The following is a 19,688-nucleotide window of genomic DNA, read 5'->3' as shown; positions in this document are numbered from 1 at the left end:
AGGTTGCTTGCTGTAAAATCATCAAACGGTGCTGCAGTTTGACCTGTGTTTCAGTTCTTAAAAGGTAAAGGAAGGAATGAAACACTTGTTGCAATTTAATATTTCACTTTTATTTTTGTTTTGTTTTGCTAAGTAAGTTTAATTAATATGAAATGACTTTGTTTAAAAAAAGATGTTCTTGTTTGCATATCTGTTGGTACATCTAGTTTACCCATCTGTCTGTGACAGCCAGAAAGAACAGCAAAGACAGGTACAACCATTGTTTCCCCACAATGAGATGGAAGCCTCGGAGCTGGAGCAGGAATATGTCCACAAGGTGTATGAAGAGATTGCCACACACTTCAGCAGTACCAGGCATAGCCCGTGGCCCCAAATTGTGGAGTTTCTCAGGTCACTACCAGAAGGGTCAGTAGTCGCTGATGTTGGTTGTGGAAATGGGAAATATCTGGGCATCAACAAGGATCTGTACATGGTAAGTAGTAGCCAAAGTCATTTGTTTTCATTAGTACTAGCATTTATTCTGTTGTGCAGTTGTACTATGTTGGAGCTTCAACTGCAGGAGGAGTGCCAAGAACAGAAAGCTGTTGCCTGATCCAAGATCAATTACCAATTGTGTTAGGCTTCCTGATCCATTTGCGATGTGTGTTAACCTTTCAAAAAAATTTTTGCTTTGCAAGTCAGAATATGTTAAGAAAAAAAAATTGTGATGGGTGCAGTTGATTGAAAATTTGTAATGCATGTTATTGTTTTTTTGTTATTGTTATTAAGTAAGATTATTAAAGGGAAAATAGTTGGGCAATTTGAATTCTTCCAAGAAGTGGCTGATATGTGGGAAATGCAGTGTACAGGTTGCTGAGGTCTCCATGGACATTCCTTGTTTTAATACATCTTCAGTTCCCTTTGGCCTGATGGCATGGCTCATTTGTGAATGATACCATGGTTGGCCTTCCCACTTGAATCTGTGCATAGTCCCGGTAAATATACCAACATAAAATGCGTGCGGGAGTTTCAACTTCAGCACATGTTTCTATAATTTCTCTCTCACTCTTTTCCTCACTTTTCAGTCGTCCTGATGTCATTGTTCCTGTGTTCTCATCACCTTCCCTCTCGCACAGTCTGTGCTTAGCTCAGTTTTACTTCTCTCCCTTCCTATTGTGGGATCATGAAGCACATACAAATATGGACCAACAGACTGTTTTACTGCAAATGTTTCAAAGACTTTCGTGCAGGGTCAAACTTTTTGTTGTTCCTTTTACCCAAAACAAAACTTTGAGAGGTGCACATTAAGCTGTCCCCTGTTCCAGAACTGATTCTTTCATGAAACACTTAAAAATCCATCAGGCTTGAAAGATTCTATGCAAGGCAAAACATTCATTATCAATAATAAAAGTCAGACTTGTTTGTCTGTTGCAAAAGAGAAACGAGAGTTTCTGTACTGCTATTTATATTCAGCTATAAGACATAAGTTGTTATTTACAGCCCTGTCTGTATTTGTAATGCATTTATTTTCATTACAGCTCTTATAAGATAGAGGAAAAAAAAAAAAAAGCAACTGATTTATAAGTAGGCATGTTTGTGCCTGACTGCAGTAGCCTGAAAATAATTATTAATGTTCAATACATTTCAGTCTTCTGCTCCCAACTAATCGCTTTCCTGTAAGAAAAATCAGCAAACCTAACTAGAGGGGAAAAAGGTTTTCCAGGGCTTCATGTAAGTCACCTGGTGCTAGAATGAATTTGGGAAATTGCTGCTGTATAGGTTTCTGGTAGGCTTTTAAAGTGAAGTCTCGGTGAGGTTCGGAAATTCCCAGGACCAGGCTGTGTTCTGGAGCCCACAGTTAACCAACGGAGGGAAAGAAGGATCATGCCTCTGCTGGCAGTCAGCTGAATGCCAGCCCTGCCCTTCTGTTCCCTTGGGTATTAACTCATCTCCTACATGCCTGCAGAAGTCCCGAAAGTGGAAAGTGAGAGTGAAAGAGAGGAAAGTTTTAAAGCAGTTGAGACAGTTGAAAATAAGCATCTGGAGATGGTTTCCTCCAGCTGGCCACTTACCATGGGTTAGGCATGGATCTGAGGCTGAGGGGGTGCTTCATGCTTTATATACCAGGTGCATTGTTGGGCTAACAGGACGGTCTCTAGATACAGGGCACCCATTTCCTCCCTCGTTTACTCCTTGTAGCTCGTGAGCATAAAGTCAAGGCGGAAACTTACTCATCTGCATCCTTCCTTCACAGGATTGCTGTGCCTCTTGGTAAGTTTTTATGCACAGTGCATTGGAGCTCTGAGTCTAGTTGGGAAAGAAGAAAAACAGTACAGTCATGCAGCTTGGAAATGTTTTTCTCAGAAATACTGAAAATTAGGCAGAGGGACCTGAGGCAAGCACTTTCTGAGGTAAAGTGATGTACTTGAAAGGTTACTGTACATTTTTAGACAGGATGCTTCCAAGTAGCAGCTCTAACGGTGGGTCACAGCTAAGGTATCTCTCTTGATGTTTTAATCTTCAGGCAGTGCCTGAAAATGTCTTTGCCGTGGCCTGAGCAGTTGAATTTGCTTCAGTTTCTTTGGATGATTACATACAGCCTTACCTACCCGGGTATCATTGTGTTACAACGAAATGTGTGCGAGTCCAGCTATGCTCAGTGAAAATGACAGCACTGCAACAGCTGCATTGTTCTGACACAGTCAAGGAACAGCAAATTCGTGACAAGCACAAGTTCAGGTTAAGAATGTTTGAGAGAGAGAATCTGTGTCTGATGTAGTTAGGGCAGAGACTGGAGAAAATCTGACTTCTAGTTTCAGATTACTTTTGTTTCTCTGTCTCCCCCAGCTATGTTTATATTGGAAGGAATGCAAATAGAGATGTCTACAGGTTTTTTGTTTGTTTTCCTACCTAACCTCATTTGGGGGGATTGATTACTTTAACACTATATATGTAAGCATTTTCAAGCTTAATTTTCATATGTATAAGCAGCACTTTTATTTTTATGGAACACAGTATTTCAGCCTTTCCTGTTCCCCCATCACCACAAGGGTTTCCTTCCAGAGCCTGTTGACATCATTGCAGTGTATCTCATCCATTTTGATGAGCTGTAGCTCTGTCTCCCAGTGTCCAAGCAGGTGTGGTGATGTGTAAATCACCACAGAAATGTGCAGCATCCCTGTGGGGCTAGAGTGTGAGTGGAAGCCATTGAAGCCTTTCAGTTTTGTGGTTTACACTTGCAGTTGAACTGATGAACTGGTGGGAAATCCAGTAATAACTGACTGTGCATTGGGTAGCTGTTTTTCTTATATAAAAAGAAATGACTCAACTTGCCAGAATACTGATGCTAGGAAGAAAAACGATGAGAACACAGGAGCCCAAAGGGTTCGTTTTAATACAGATTTCTGCACTGCATGTCATTCAAAGGTACTCAGTAATGTTGTCTGTATTTCACGTGACCTTGTAAGTCACCCCATGGCAGTGAGATGCGTATCTTTTCTTTTTTTCTTTATTTTTCCACCCCGTGTTATTGTCCCAAGCTGTTACCAGCTGGAACTGTATGTAAGTCTGATTTTGTGAGGGTGTGGGGAGGAGGGACTATGAAGATCAGCTGCATTAATGTTGTGTACTGGTGAGTGGTTTTTAGTTGCAATGGATCCATGCTGCTTGAGGACAGATTTCTATCTGAAGGACTTAGCAGTGAGTAAAAAATGGAAGGACAAAACTATCTGGCAAAGGTATACGTGGAGCCAGGTCACTCTGTATTTCAGTGATTGCAGGGTGAGGCAGAGGAACCTTTCCTGCCCTTTTCTCTCACCGAATTAGGAGTCATTGAAGTGATGGGAGTTCTGGGCTCAAAAGGAACTGGACAAGAGCAAGACAAAACCAGAATGAGCACTGACTTGCTCAACTTGGCTCTGTTGCTGTGTAATTGAGGAATGAGCTTCCCGGTTTAGTCCCAGCAGTTTCCATAGGCACCCTGACTGCATGCGATGGAAAAACAAAGCACTGCGTGAAGAGAACGCTGAAGGCCTGGCAGACCAACTGGAGCAAGGAGATTTGTCTTCCTTGCCATGTCTGCGCTGGTGTTTCTTCTTCCTGTGTGTGTGCATGTGTGCTGGAATGTAATTTGGTTCCTTGAGGCTCTGACGCTATTAGTTATAGCTGAGGTGTTCCTCCGGGGAGCCACATAATTGCATTTGGTAGTTGCATTTCAGAATTAGATGTGGTTTTCTTCATCAGTTTCTAATGTGCTGAATCAATCAGGTTCCCAGATACTTAAATGAGCTAATTCAACCAGGTAGAGTTAGTAATAATGAGATAACATAGAAAGAAAATATATAATGGTGGGCACCACTGACCTGTCTTTACCTATCTTTATTTAAGCCTGTAAGATTTACCTTTTGCAGATTTGCAGTACCGTTACAAAGCAAGCTATTTATTTAGTGTCTTATGGCCCCTAATGATCAATTCCAAACAACTGCATTAACAAGATTTTATAAAATTTAGTTTAACAACTCCTAGCTGAAATGGGGTAGGTGAAGTTGCCTGAGAACCTGAAGGATTGGGATGGGATTTCTGCCTGTCTTATCCCTTTCCGAGGAACCCAGTGCAGAGCTGCTGGAAACTCAGACAAATCACAGGTTTTACATGTCTTTCTCCCTTCCCTTCTCCCCATCTTTTATCTTAGTCTTTTTTGATGCTTCTTTAATTTGTCTAAAGGTTTGATAATACACATTTCCTGGCTTAAAACAGGAGTTGGATGTAGATGGTTTTATCCAGATAAAATGAAAATCAGTGGCAGATATACCTGTTTAAAAAAAAAAAAAAGTGTACCATGAGCCTCAACAAATAGGTGTCAGTGGCCACTCTGACTCTGGAGCTCCTGTGATCACAAAAACAGACAAACAAACAAAAAACAGTGAAGAAGTTTGTACGTGCCTGACAAAAAGGCAGGGATGTAGGGAATGGCTGCCTGGAGTAAAATTGATGAATCCTGAGAAGCAGACATCCTCTGGGGGAACACTGAGAGGAGCAGAGCAGCTTGCTTGGAGGTGGACTGGCTAAGAGCTGGGTTCAGCTGAACAGTCGGCCATGCTGTTGGGGATACATGTAAGAAATTGCATGGCTGAAGCAAGCAGTTTGATCTGGAAAACTTTGAGAAAAGTGTAAGAAATATTAGAGAAGACTCAAAGATAACGAGAAATAGGGAACCTTAAAATGTATACAGCTTGGTTCATCAAGGAATATGCTAGATAAAGATTTTCTTCTTTTTGGACACCGAGCTAATAGCACTTTCTCTACCTTTCTACGTGGTTCTAGGAGAGCTTAGCAAGGACAGTATCCTGTGCTAAACTTCAACATCAGAAATACAAACTGGCGAAAATTAAAGCATTCCAGTTTCATTTTAAGATTTTTTAAATGATTTGTGTTTAACTGGAGAAAGAAAAAAAAAAAAACAAAACTATTTTGAATCAAAACATTTCTTTGGACTATTTTCTGTAAATGAAGCTTCATCACATCAAAGCTTCCACTTGCTTCAGAACTAGAAATCTGTTAGTAACAGGACTGGAAGAAGCTTAGTTTGAGGTCTCTGTCTCTTACTGTAAATGTTTTCTTATGGGATGTCCGTCTTGTTTTGGAAAATGCCCCATATGTTAAAAATCATAGATAGAGCCAGTTTCTACCTAGCTGGTAGAAACTGCTGAAGTTAGCTGCTTTTTGCTAGGTTAGTGTTTTCTAAGAGACTGAAACCAACAGATACTGGTTTTGAATGAATGCGTGTCTTGTAAGCTACAAAATACAGAAATGTGGTAATTGGAAGTCTTGTTAAAATATCATGGGGAGGTTATTGAATAAGGGTGCTAAATTTGGTTAGCTCCAGCACCAGGCAGGTTTGTGGTGAATCCCATGTTCAGCATTTATGCATATATATTCATATATATGCATATGCATATATATTCATATATATTCAGAGCTACAGGCTGGGATCAGAGCTACAGGCTGGGAGAGGAATGGTTGGAAAGCTGCCAGGCAGAGAAGGACCTGGGAGTGATGGTGGATAGTCGGCTGAATATGAGCCAGCAGTGTGCTCAGGTGGCCAAGAAGGCCAACGGCATCCTGGCTTGTATCAGGAACAGCGTGACCAGCAGGGCTAGGGAGGTGATCGTCCCCCTGTACTCAGCTCTGGTGAGGCCGCACCTCGAGTACTGTGTTCAGTTTTGGGCCCCTCGCTACAAGAAGGACATCGAGGTGCTTGAGCGGGTGCAGAGAAGGGCGACGAAGCTGGTGAGGGGCCTGGAGAACAAGTCCTACGAGGAGCGACTGAGGGAGCTGGGCTTGTTCAGCCTGGAGAAGAGGAGGCTCAGGGGTGACCTTATCGCTCTCTATAGGTACCTCAAGGGAGGCTGTAGCGAGGTGGGGGTTGGCCTGTTCTCCCACGTGCCTGGTGACAGGACGAGGGGGAATGGGTTTAAGTTGAGCCAGGGGAGTTTTAGGTTAGATGTTAGGAAGAACTTCTTCACTGAAAGGGTTGTGAGGCATTGGAACAGGCTGCCCAGGGAAGTGGTGGAGTCACCATCCCTGGAAGTCTTCAAAAGACGTTTAGATGTAGAGCTTAGGGATATGGTTTAGTGGAGGGCTGTTAGCGTTAGGTCAGAGGTTGGACTCGATGACCTTGAGGTCTCTTCCAACCTAGAAAATTCTGTGATTCTGTGATATGTAGCACCTATTATAAGGTAAGCATTAAAACCAGTTTAAAGGTAAGCCTAATATACCTGTTTCAGAGCAGCTATGCATCCAAATTGATCCATTTCAAGGCTTCCATTTTCCTTGCAAAATGGAATCTTTTTGCTTGGATGTAGATCCACTTTAACCAGTATGACATTACAAGGAAGCCTGACTTCGTAATTATTTGATGTAATTTAGATGCAAATGAGGACTTCACATTCTGGCAGTCGTGCCTTTGTTCTTGTTCTCAGTTCACTGAATTTCATCAACATACAACGTAGTCCTTTTCAAGGTCATTTTAGGAGGGGAGGATCGAACTTCACTCTCCAGCCTGTTTTTACTGTGGTAGTGTAGTGCCCGAGCAATTCTTTCTGGGAAAGCCTGTGGAAGTTGCAAATGCTCTTCCTTCTTTTTTGGTTTGCATCAAATTGGACCCTTTGAGCTTTATTAAGTACCCCATGCTAATGTCTTAATTGCAAAAGTAGTTGAAGGCACTGGTAATGAGGTGTGGAATCACCAGCATGCAGGTTGTCAGCTAAGCCTGCCTCTTGATGAGAGTAATTTAAAGATACTTCAGTTGGTTTCCAGCATGAAATGGTGGGGATTTATGTGTACTTCCAAGTAGACAAGAGTTCCCTCTTTTATTCACTTTATGCTTCAGTAAATTCTGAGAAGAGGCCAAGAAATAAATGGGAAGGAAGCAATACTTGGATTGATCTTGATCTTTTCAGGTCCGTTCAGAGCTAATTGGCAGGATGATATGTACATAGCCATAGTGCTGGCTTTCTGGAAAATGATCCTGGGTAGTCAGACTGGCATTTCCACAACAGTTTCATTTACTTTGGACCAAAAGTCAGGGGCATCAGTAGACAGAAGCTCACTTGTAAGCTTTCAGGAAATCTGACTGGGACAGAATCATGTTTTTCCTCAAAGTTGTGATGGTAGGTGGAAAGCTAAAATAAACTGAACTGATAAAATGAGAAGTTATGTCGGAAAATAGATTTATCATTGCAAATAGACTAATCATTGCAAAAGAGATTTTGAATTTTAGCAATGCTGTTGTCTCTACTGGGTTGATTAACCAGAGCAGTTTGCTATTCTTCTTGCATCAAGGACAGTTTAGTATTCTTTTTGCATCAAACAAAATAAACACTGTCAGAATTACTTATATAGGAACCTGAATCTGTGCTCTGGTATTTGCTTGCTGCTAATCATTGAAAATCAAAATAAACGTAATATTCTGATGCAGGCTGAGTTTGATATATATGGCTTGGTAGTGGGGCTTTGGTTTGAGTAGTGAATGTTTGTGGCTGACATGCAAACGAGTGGTACATGCCTCACGCTGTCTCCTCTTACAGAAGAGTGTTGACTAGTTTGGATTTATTATTTTTATGCAAATGTAAAAAAAAAAAAAAAATTCTAGACGCTTTTTCCTACTATCTTTGACTTAAACACTGGGTAAGATTCAAAGGGCAAAAGAAACATTTAATGACGTGTTCTGAAATGCTTCCTGGGGATCATTTTGTTTGGACTGTACAGGGACATTGAAAATTTTGTTGTGCTGAATAGGAAAGCTTAATCTTTTGTGCATTTTGGTGCTGAGGTTGAAAAGGACTGTACCTGAACACTTTCTTACACTGAAATGACAAAACCTGGATGATTAATGAAGCTGTGTGACATGCCTTAGAGATGCCACCGAAGTCGACACTTTGGTGTTTATACTTGTAGATTCAGCATTTGTGAGTTCAGAATTCGGCTGCTTAAAATGTCATCGGATTACAAGTAGCAATTGAAAGGAGACAACGATACCGAGGTTAGGTTGGGTCATCTCTTCCTTTACTATTTTCTGGCTCCTATGCTATTTTTGTGACCAGTTTTGAGAAATGTTAGGCTGAAAGCTGTTCTGTCGTATGCTGGTTCAAAATCAAGGTGCTATAATGAGCTGTCTAATAGCCCATCTGTTATCTTTCAGTTTTAAGTAAACACTTTTTTTCTTTCTTTTTTGTCCGTACCCAGGAATCATATTTGCTGCTTATTTGGCACTTTTCTCATGCTCACTTGCTTTTTTGTTTTGAACTAAAATGTGTTACCTTGCTAGGAGACTGTGATGACTCCATTAGTGTAAGCATCGAGTGAAAATCATTTTCCAGTCTTGTAATTGTCCTCTTAGGAAAAGCTTAATGAAACGCTTTCTGTTACAGATTGGCTGCGATCGCAGCAAAAACCTTGTGGATATTTGTGGAGAAAAAAATTTCCAGGCTTTTGTGGGCGATGCCCTGTCAGTGCCAATGCGAAGTGGTTCCTGTGACGCCTGCATCTCTATCGCCGTCATTCACCATTTCTCAACAGCAGTAAGTCGCCCCCCTGTGCTCCGCTGTACTGCTGTATGGCTGTGCACAGCTACTAATGGTATAAAAATCTGCTGGTTTGGGCTCATGGGAGCACAAGGGAAGAACAAGTGGGGTGAAATTGAAGACTAGCGTTTGCTATTAATTCAAATAAGCTGTTGTCTGAGCAGAGTTAAGCTGTTACAGTGCTGCTGCCTTTGAGACGTTCTCTTTACATTCTCCCTGTCAGGTGCATTTGCTCCTCCTGGCACTTGGATCTCTGGGTGTTTGTGTTTCATTTTGTTCTGCTTAAAATTAATGACTCTGGGGAAGGGGTTTTGCTTTGGGAATCAGCAGATACGTTACTTCCTAGCCCAGATCTTGAACAGATCTCATCGTTTTTCCTATGTGCCTTCATTCTTCATCTACAAAGAACAACAGGGAGACTGGTCATTTGTCTGCCTTCTGTCTGGGTTGTGTAAGCTTCTCCTGTTTAGCCTGGAGAAGAGGAGGCTCAGGGGAGACCTTATAGCTCTCTACAATGATCTTAAAGGAGGTTGTAGTGCGATGGAGGTCAGTTTCTTCTCCTAACCACTAAGTGATAAGACAGAAGGAAGTGGCCACAAATTGCACTAGGGGAAATTTAGGTTGGTTACTAGGAAAAATTTCTGCACGGAAGGGGTTGTGAAGCATTGGAACAAGCTGCCCAGGGAAGTTGTTTAGTCACCATCCATGGAGGTCTTAAAGAAATGTGTAGATGTAGTGCTTAGGGACTTGTTTTAACAGTGGACTTGGCGGTACTAGGTTAAAGGTTGGACCAGATGATCTTAGAGGTCTTTTCCAACCCAAATGATTCTGTGATTCTAAGAGTTATTTACCAGTGCTTGGCCATTAGTGGATTATGGTGCTCTGTACCCACGCATGTCAGGCAGAAATGGACGTTGCCCAAAATGCAGAGTGGAAAAAATTCCTCTGGTCTTCATTGCATCAGGGGGTGAGCAGACGGACGGCAGTAAGCAGGACGTGCTGCCAGGTCTGTTATTATGTCTGTTTATATACTAACTTCCCACTTCTGCTTTTCTGTTGTAGGAAAGGAGGCTGGCAGCTCTCCGTGAACTAGCCCGGCTTCTGAGACCTGGGGGAACAGCACTCATTTATGTCTGGGCAATGGAACAAGAATACAAGAACCAGAAGTCTAAATACCTTAAGGAAAAGCACAGCAATAAAGACAAGGAGGAGGAAATCAGTTCTGGCATGGCCCAGAGACTGCCTGGTGATCAGATGCCTGAGAGCAGCAGCCAAGACTCAGCGTGTACTGACCAGCTCCTCGACAACTCCAAGGACAAAGGCTGTGGTGCAAAGCCAGTGGCGGACTGCAGACTGCCCGTTCACACCAACCGAACCTCCTTTCACTCTCAGGATTTGCTGGTTCCCTGGCACCTGAAAGGTGGCACTAAAAAGAGAGGGGAAAGTGGTGAAACTGTGTTGTTTGCAGCTGGCTCTAAGGAATCGCAAGGACCCAGCCCTGTTTTCCACCGCTATTACCATGTCTTCTGTGAAGGCGAGCTGGAAGCAGCGTGCAGATCCCTGGATGGTGTGAGGGTTCAGAAGAGTTACTATGATCAGGGAAACTGGTGTGTGGTTCTAGAAAAGTTGTAGTCCTTGGTATTTCCTCCATTACCTGTTTTTTTCTGGAAGTACTTTTAATGCAGGCTATACCTATTACCTCTTTTAAAATAACAGAATAAAAGGTTGTTTACTGAATTAGTAACTATCACTGTGTGCCTGTGTTAACTAAATAAGGACCAAATTCAGATATTACCTCCGTGGAGTGTTTATTTCACTTCTGTGAATTACAGGGAAGAGAATGCAATGAGTAAAATACTGGCCATGGAAGTCAGTAAGGCCACGGTTGAGCTTTTAAAGACAAAAGGCCTGGTTCTCCATTCTCTTACGCCAGTTTATGCTGATATTGCTGTAGTGGCCTTGTGGTGTGGTGCCAGCTTAGGTGGCCCTGAAAAATTCAGGAAAAAGATTAAATTAAGGGCAGAAGCAGTGCAAATTTTCTGCAGGGTAGTTTCAACCCATAAATGCTGGTAGCTGGAATGAGTTTTATTTATTGTGCTTCAGAAGAACTGACGCTGAGCTGGCTGACTCACAGTTACGCAGCCGCTGCTGCCGTTGCCTGCAGTGACCAGCGCAGAGTCACAGCAGGATTTATTTAACGCAGCCCTCGTGCTATCAAAGGGGCACGCCACCTGCAGTGACTTTCCAGAATTAAAATATAATGGACTCGCTTTTTCAGCGTGAATGGCTATCGGTGTCTCTGAAACCCAGACCTGCAGGGCTGTACCTTCATTGCCCTTTTCACTGATTCATTGCCTGTGGGTAGCTCTACAGCATAAGCAGGTCAATGCTGCTGTAATTAACGGCATCTAAACCAAGGTGCCCGTAGTGAAGGACGAGGGACAATGCTTTTAACCTGAAACAGAATAGATTTGGATTGGATATCAGGAAGAAACTTTTCACACTGAGGGTGGTGAGGCCCTGGAACAGGTTGTCCAGAGAAGTTGTGGATGCCCCATCCCTGGAAGTGTGGAAAATGGGATTGGCAGGGCTTTGAGTGACCTGACCTAGTGAGCCCCCCGAAGAGCACTTGGAGAAGACGATCTCATTCCTCAGCTGCATGTACTGACCCTGGAGCAGCAGCCTTGTCCTAGCTGATTTCTTTTGTTTGAGCCATGTGGAGGCAAAGAGGCACATCCTTAGCAGGTGAGCCCTCTTGGGCACGCTTAGGAGTTGTTTTCCATATATTCAGTGCATACCACGTAGCTGGTAAGCAAGATCTTCATGTGTGTTTGTGGACTGGATGGTGAATTTCTGCAGGAGAAGCCTTGCTTGCTCCTTGGTAACATCTGTGGTCAGTCTGCTTGTAGGAGTGATGTGAGCAAGTCCTGGTGTCCTCAGGTGAGATGTGCAGGGGGGAAACTGAAGGCTTGCCCTTGCAGGAGCATCAGTCTTTGGGTGTTTCAGCTCGGTGTGTGTCCCAGCAGAGCCACAGAGGGCAAGGGGCTGAGCTCAGCCCCTTGGCCAAGAGGGGAAGTTGCTTAGCCTTGCTTCTGCTCACAGCTGACATGCCATGGGCCAAGGGCAGTGCTGGGAAGACATACAGGAGTGTGCTGTGCTGGTAGTTATTTACATCACAAGTAAAGAGAAACACCGAATACTATATGTTCAAGCTATGAAAACCGAAGGAGTTGTGGCAATTAGCTGTGAAGGACTCTCCCTGCATGCTGCTGGCACTGGGGCATGGCGTAAGCAGGTGCACAGGCACCTCAGTCAGAATGAGAGCACTTTGTGGTGCCTCCGTATTCACCACTGGTGCTGAGTTGGGCATGGGCTTAAACACTATCCTAATCAAGGGCCCTACTGCAGTAAACAAACCCTGAAAGTTGAGCATGGACTTGGTGTAGCCAAGTGATGTTACTGGTTGTGAAAGCAGATTCTCACGTGGAGAGTGCCACCTTGGGAGATGCTGGCTGGCGGGTTAAACTTGCCATGTGTAATTCTTTACCAAAGGGGTTTTCCTGGCATTCCCAGTGCAGTTCTGCATGGGGAGCAGGGTGCTGCTTGGCTGCGAGCTGGAGGCCTGGCCCAGCAGCATGGCAGCTCTTCAAAGACGTGTGAAGAGTTGAAATGACTCTGACATCCTCCAAGGCTTGGAAATGTTCTGAGATTTATATTTGATTATAGCCAGCCAGTCTCTTTAGATGCTCAGAGAGGATGAAAATGCTGAGGGAGGACGACAGGTAGATGTTAACAGAATCTGTTGGGGAGGTTTATTGAGGAGCTCGTTACCCAACAGAATTACGTGCCACCACCGATGCCCTCTGCAGCTCTCGCTCACCCGTTTTCTCCCTGGGAGTGTAATGAGCTGAAGCTCTTTCGGGTCAACAGTTGGATTTAAATGTTACAGGTTTCACAGTGCAGTGGTTTTCATAATAACTGTGATCCGTTTTTTGGCCTTATTTAAATAACAAATGCGCTTAAATGGTTATTCATTTGTGGTCTAGGAGATAAAGGGAAGGCAGAGCTCCACGTGGGTACGACCTGTGCTCTGAATGCCAGTGCGTCTCCTGCTGCAGTCCTCCCCCAGGGCCAGGCAGACGTCCTCGAAGTGCCTCTCAGTGCACCCAGCAGGTGGGGATTCCTCTCTGCCCCAAATACCACCGTTTGTTTCACTCTTGGCACATGCAGGCAAACACCTGGTGTGGGGACCAGAGGTGGCAGCTTGTTCTGGGGGTCGCTGTCCCCCTTGTTCACAGCCTCTGGTGCCAGAGACCCCCAGGGCCACCCCACCCCATCAGACATGGCATTTGTCCATTCATGTCTCGCGCTGTCCTTGGCAAAATAAGTGCTCCAGGGCAGCAGAATATTGGCCTGCTGGAAGCTAAGTGTGCAAATGATGCCATTTGCTGTCTTGGGGACAGACTAGAAAATGAAGCCTGCAGAGAACCAAAGGCATGTCCTGGTGTGGTGGTGCCTGTGACAAAACTCCCCCAGGTCTCAGGGAGGCCAGGTTACTCCTGAAGTGCTCAACTTCAGCTTTGTAGGCAGAGGCTTAGGAGAGCAGATGGCAAGGGGTGGCACACTGAGCTGTGTGGGGACCTCGGCCTCTTCTCGGGAAGCTTGAAGGACTGGCCTCAGCAGAGTGAGCAGAAGATGAATCACACAATCACGGAACTGTAGGGGTTGGAAGGGACTTCAAGCGGTCTTTGGGTCGAACTCCTCTGCCAAAGCAGGTTCCTCAGAGCAGGCTGCCCAGGTAGGCATCCAGATGGGCCGTGAATATCTCCAGAGAAGGAGACTCCACAACCTCCCTAGGCAGCCTGTTCCAATGCTCCGTCACCCTCACCGTGAAGAAGTTCTTTCGCATGAGCTTTCGTACTGCTCCTCATGGCCACATGAATTCAGCAGAGGGGAAGGCAGTGGGAAAGGCGTTTTCCCCATTTTGGAAATTCACTGGTAATTTTGGTATGATGGAAGAATTCTTGGTAGATTCATGTGCCAGTCCTTAATCAAAGCATCAAAACCTACTCAGGAACCTATCTCTGGTGATTCCAAAAGAGCTTTCTAAAAGAATGTTCAGGTCTTTACTGAGCAATGGAAATCTCAAGTGTATTAGTTGCTTTAAAAAACAACCAAACAAACTGGTGCCATACTTCTAGTGAGGTTCCTCGAGATTTTTATTTTTGTGTGTATAATTTCCAAGATGGTTTTAGTGAAATCTAAAATGAAAGGTGCAGTCAGTGAGAAGTTCTACATGTGAACAAAATGCCACTTCCACGCTCAAGAAACTAAATACAGAAACATTAAGCTTTCATTTTAAGTAAATTCTTTGCTTACCAAATGCAAAAATAAAAAGCTGATACAGAAAAATCCCAAGTACAGTCCCTCAGCAAATCATTCTTCAGCCCTTGGACTGGCTGGTTAGCCTGTTTGTTTGTTTTTCCCATTTTATGTGAATCTGGGAGAGGTTTCAATGCACAAAAAGTACAAATTTCCTTTTTTACTGGGAACTGTATTTCAGAAAGCTTCCAAAATGGGATTTGGTTAACTTCTCTGCCTTGCCTTCTGCATAGTTATAGTATGTACAGTCTTGTCCCCTTATTGCTCTCCTTTGCAGTGACGCTAGAAAACACTGGAACAGGGTGCTATGAATAGTTATTCCCTGCCACACAGCCGGCTGACTCACTGCTCCCCTCGTCTGCATCCGTATTTTCTGCTGCCGTGATCTGTACCTTCTTTGCAGCGTGCGCGCTCTCTGTGTAGTGTGAGTGTAGCTGGCTCCTTGTCTGCGGCTGTGTGCGTCAGGTTTGGTTCCATGTTGCACGTTCTTTGCTGGCAAAGGCCCACTGAGGTGTGTCCTCTGATGCACTGCAGGTCCCATCCCTCAGCTGTGCTGAAAACTGCTTGAGAGGGCTGCACAGAGAAAAACTGCGTGAGCTATGTGATCTACAGGAGAAAAGAGACCCGAGGCAGCAGAGATTCCCCACCTGAAGGTTATTCCTGCAGATCTGTGCTGTGGGTCCCCACAGCAGAAGATGCAATTTGTCCCCCTCCCAAGGTTTTGCTTTGCCTGATCTCTCTGGGTTTTGTTGCTGTTGTCCATTTGTTTGTTTTGCAAGCATGATGATGCGTTTATAATAAGCTTTTTCAAAAAGTGACAGATGAATTATGAACCATCAAAGGAATGAAATCCAAACCGATATTGTTGTGTTGGCAAACAACACTCCATTTTCTTGCTTCTAGAAAAGCTACTGCATGACAGGGAATGGTGAAGCCAAATGAGGACGTAGGAAGATGTGCACTTTGGAAGAAGCTGCCAGGTAGTCCCCCTTTAATCCTACAGACATCAGTCTGCTCCTTGCAGACAAAGCAATTAATCTGTACAAGAGATGCAGATATTTAGGTCAGGGTCTTTTCTCCCAATTTATGTACTCAGCGGTTTGAGAGGTACAGGAACAAAATGTCTGGAGCTGAGGGTAATTCATCTTATCTCAGACATGTCACAGGCTTGTTCAGAGGGGCAATATTTTAGTGAAGGTTTGACAAACAGAGTGGTAGTCCAGTGCTGGGGCAGAGAGGATTCAGCTATAGTTTGTGTTGAAAATAAAGGACCTCCTGAGCACATAGCACTATTTATCCTGAATGTACATGATGGGTCCAGAGCACTGCCTTGAGTTACAGGTAGGAGGGATACACAAAGCAGAGCTGCAGCTACTCAGTACAAATGCTTAGGCCTGCAAGGCTGTGATGTGGGAGGTTTTGTCAGTGCAATTTTAGTCATGTTATTTTGGAACCATCCCCGTCCTCCCTGTTTCCTTGTTGCTGGGAATCGAGGTGCAACGTGTGCATCCTAGAAGAACAGCCTGTTATGGGCAAGGTGCCCTTGACCAGCTTGATGTTCGAGTCAGAGGAGGCCAAGTAAAAGGCCTCAGAAAGAACTTCTGGACTCAAGTGGCTGTGAAATAAGGAATTCAGAAGAAAGAGCTTACTGTGTTTCAAAACTGACAGAAGGAAAGGGCATAAGGGCAAGAAAGATGATCCTAGCAATTACAGGCCTGTCAGTCTCACTTCAGTGCTTGGTAAAATAACAGAGAAGACTATTCTGGGAGTTACTGAAAAACAACTAAAGGACAACGCAGTCACTGGTCAGAACCATCATTGGCTCACTAGGGTAAGGTCATGCCTAACAAACTTCATTTCCTTCTACAACAAGATCACCCAGCTAGTTGACCAAAGGAAGCCAGTTGGTGTAATCTTTCTGGATTTCAGTAACACTTTTGATCCTGTCTCCCACAGTATCCCTCAAGACAAATTAACCAGAATCCAGTTAGATAAAAGCACAATAAGATGGGTGAACAGCTGGCTGATGGGTCAGGCCCAGAGGGTTCTGGTAAATGGGGTTACATCAGGCTGGTGACCTGTCACTAGTGGGGTTCCCCAGGGCTCCATTTTAGGACCAGTCCTCTTCAATGCTTTCATAAATGATTTGGATGAAGGACTTTGAGGTTCTTGGAGCAAGTTCGAGGATGATACCAAACTGGGAGGAGCTGTTGACTCCCTCAAGGGTGGGGAGGTCTTTCAGAGAGATCTGGACAAATTAGAGAGCTGGGCAATCACTAACAATATGAAGATTCACAAGAGCAAGGGCTGGATTCTGCACTTGGGAAGGATCAACCCTGGTTATCCATAGAGACTGGGTGACAAGATGCTGGGGAGCAGCCACATAGAAAGGGATCTAGGGGTTTTGATCCCCAAAAGCAGAACGTGAGCCAGCAGTGTGCCCTGGGAGCCAAAAGGGCCAACCATACCCTGGGGTGCACCAGGGCCAGCACTGCTGGCTGGGTGAGGGAAGGGATTGCCTTCTGTGCTCTGCGCTGGTGCAGCCCCACTGCTTCCTGCCCAGGAAAGTGGCTACAGTGAGCCGCCAGACCCTTTCTGCCTGATTTAACTGCAGGAGAGGGAACAAGGCTGGTAATCCCACAGGGATAGGTGTCTTGTATGGCATTAAGTCAGATGACTGTTTCTCTCGAGCATGGGGTCAAGACATCATCTGAAATGAGTCCCTGATATCTCTTTAGAAAGCGTGACTACTTGCCAAGGGCCACTGTGTCTGGGATGCTTCTCTGGGGGTGGCTGGGTGAGGACCTGTTCTTCACAATTCACCTTTCTTCAGGGATGTGTGGTACTTCAGGTTACAGCCTTCAAAAAGATTTCTTGACTCCTATGGGGTATTGAGTTATGTGAGAAGCAGATGGAAAAATACACTTTTTTCTTTTCTTTTCTTTTCTTTTTTTTTTTTTTTAATGAGTCCTTTCACTGCTGTAGAACATTTTCAGAATTTAGGGCAAAGTCCTTGCAAGTGCCCAGATTCTGCTCCAGCAGGAACAGTTAGTGTGGTTTTCTGCTCTGCAGAGATGCATGTGCAATCAGAAGCAGCCTGCTGTGCTAGTCAAACTTATCTCTTTTATTCTGCATTCCTGATCTGACTCTGAATTGTGTTTAGAAATTTGCCCATTATGGTCTGATTTCTTGTTTTACTCCCGAGGCACTTCCAGCATTCCTGTCTCACTGAAGGAAAGCTGCAATAAAAGCTCTTTCCCTCTGTTTCCTCCCTTCTGTCCAGATCTGCTCTGCGATGGCTGATGGCCATCAGTTTCTGCCTCCTCTAAGAACAGACACAGAGGTGCTGCTTTGCATGAAGCCACCAGGACAATGAAAATGCCTGAATATACAAGCAGCTTATAAAAAGGGATCAGCATCTGTGTCGTGTGATGGTCCCCAGACCCTCCCTGCTAATATCAGAACAAAGGAAGAGACAAACGAACCAAACCAAACCAAACAAACCAACACCTCAGCATTTACCTAACATATTTGCAGATTAAGGCAAAAGCAAACTCTCAGTGTGTGTATCATTTCTTTAATTGGAGAGAGAGAACATCTCTGGCAAGTCTTACCAGAGGTGTTTACGTGGCACTGTGTCAAAAGTTGCTGTCACATCTGGCTGCTGCCAGCTGATTTATCTCTGTGCACTGCAGTTGCTCGCTTCAGCGGTGCCCCGGGCTGGGTGAGTCAGTCTGGTACTTGGTTCTCAAGCTCTCTGTGCAGTGCCAGGGAGATTCAAAAACCTAAATGAAATAACTCAGATACATGCATGGGTTTGGGCTTAGGCAAGCGGTTGTAGGTTGTTAAAATTCTGTGGGTTGCTGCTGCTAACTTCTTCCTATTAAGCTCTGCCAGGGAGGATTTTTTTAAAGACATTTTTGAATGGAAACTAGGAGAATAAGGAATGGGTGAAAATGTTGCCAGTTTGACATAGTCTTAGTGTCTGAAACACAGCAGAGGACTGCATTACTGCAACTTGAGGGTGAAAAAGGAGAAAAAGATAACTGTATGCTATACTACTCTTCTCCCCTGCCAAATATCCCCCCTTCTGTCTCTTAAAGGACTATTTTAATCAATTACAAGGTTGCTCTAGAGCTATGCTTTCCAAATGTCAACGGCTTATGGGCCAGAAAAATGAATAATACAAATGAATAACCGATATGTTGCAGGCGATATTGTACTTGGCTCTTCCTCCCTGCCCAACTTGTGGTGCAGTGGCTGTGGGTCTTTGTGCCTGCAAACCTGTCAGAACAACGCTGTGGACAGCGTGCTTTGTCTGTGAAGGCACAGCTAGGGGGAGTCAGTGCTAAATTCATAGAACCACAGAACCATTTAGGTTGTAAAAGACCTCAAAGATCATCAAATCCAACTGGTTATCCTAGCACTGCCAAGTCTATCACTAAACCATGTCCCTAAGCACCAATCTATGTGTCTTTTGCATCCCTCCAGTGATGGTGACTCAACCACTTCCCTGGGCAGCCTGCTCCAATGCCCCACAACCATTTCAGTGAAGAAATTTTTTCCCAATATTCAAATTAAACCTTCACTGGTGCAACTTGAGGCCATTCCCTCTTGTTCTATCACTTGTTGCTTGGGAGAAGAGGCCAACTCCCAGCTCCCCACAATTTCCTTCGAGGTAGTTGTAAAGCGCAGTGAGGTCTCTCCTGAGCTTCCTCTTCTCCAGGCTGAACAACCCCAGCTCCCTCAGCTGCTCCTCATAAGACTTGCTTTCTAGACCCGTCACCAGGTTTGTAGGCTTTCTCTGGACACACTCGAGCACCTCGATGTCCTTCTTGTAGCAAGGGGCCCAAAACTGAACACTGTACTCGAGGTGCGGCCTCACCAGAGCCGAGTACAGGGGGACGATCACTTCCCTAGCCCTGCTGGCCACACTGTTTCTGATACAAGCCAGGAGGCTGTTGGCCTTCTTGGCCACTTAAACACACTATTGGTTCATATTCAGCCAGCTATCAACCAATACCCCCAGGTCCCTTTTCACCAGGCAGCTTTCCAGCCACTCTTCCCCCAGCCTGTAGTGTTGCGTGTGGTTGTTGTGCCCCCAAAACACTTGCAGGACCCAGCATTTGGCCTTGTTGAACCTTGTGCAGTTGGCCTCAGCCCATCAGTCTAGCCTATCCAGATCCTCCTGCAGAGCCTTCCTACCCTTGAGCAGATCAACGCTCATGCCTAACTTGGTGTCAT

The 19,688-nt window shown here is 44.6% G+C and overlaps 1 protein-coding gene across 9 annotated transcripts in view; it reads left to right on the top strand.

Annotated features, from left to right (window-relative positions):
• The window catches only part of ALKBH8 (alkB homolog 8, tRNA methyltransferase), a 57,925-nt gene extending 47,126 nt beyond the window's left edge, over positions 1-10,799 (top strand). For all 9 annotated transcript variants that reach the window (XM_084507045.1, XM_084507041.1, XM_084507044.1 and 6 more), the window contains exons 10-12: positions 207-472; positions 8,910-9,059; positions 10,125-10,799. In XM_084507045.1, coding sequence (XP_084363171.1) covers positions 207-472; positions 8,910-9,059; positions 10,125-10,694 — 986 coding nt within the window. In that variant the 3' untranslated portion in view covers positions 10,695-10,799. The remainder of the gene's footprint in view (positions 1-206; positions 473-8,909; positions 9,060-10,124) is intronic.
• Positions 10,800-19,688: the final 8,889 nt, after the last annotated feature.

This window comes from Aythya ferina, assembly GCF_964211825.1.
Source record: "Aythya ferina genome assembly, chromosome: 1".
Lineage (NCBI taxonomy): Eukaryota > Metazoa > Chordata > Aves > Anseriformes > Anatidae > Aythya > Aythya ferina.
This window is presented reverse-complemented; position numbering and strand designations above follow the sequence as displayed.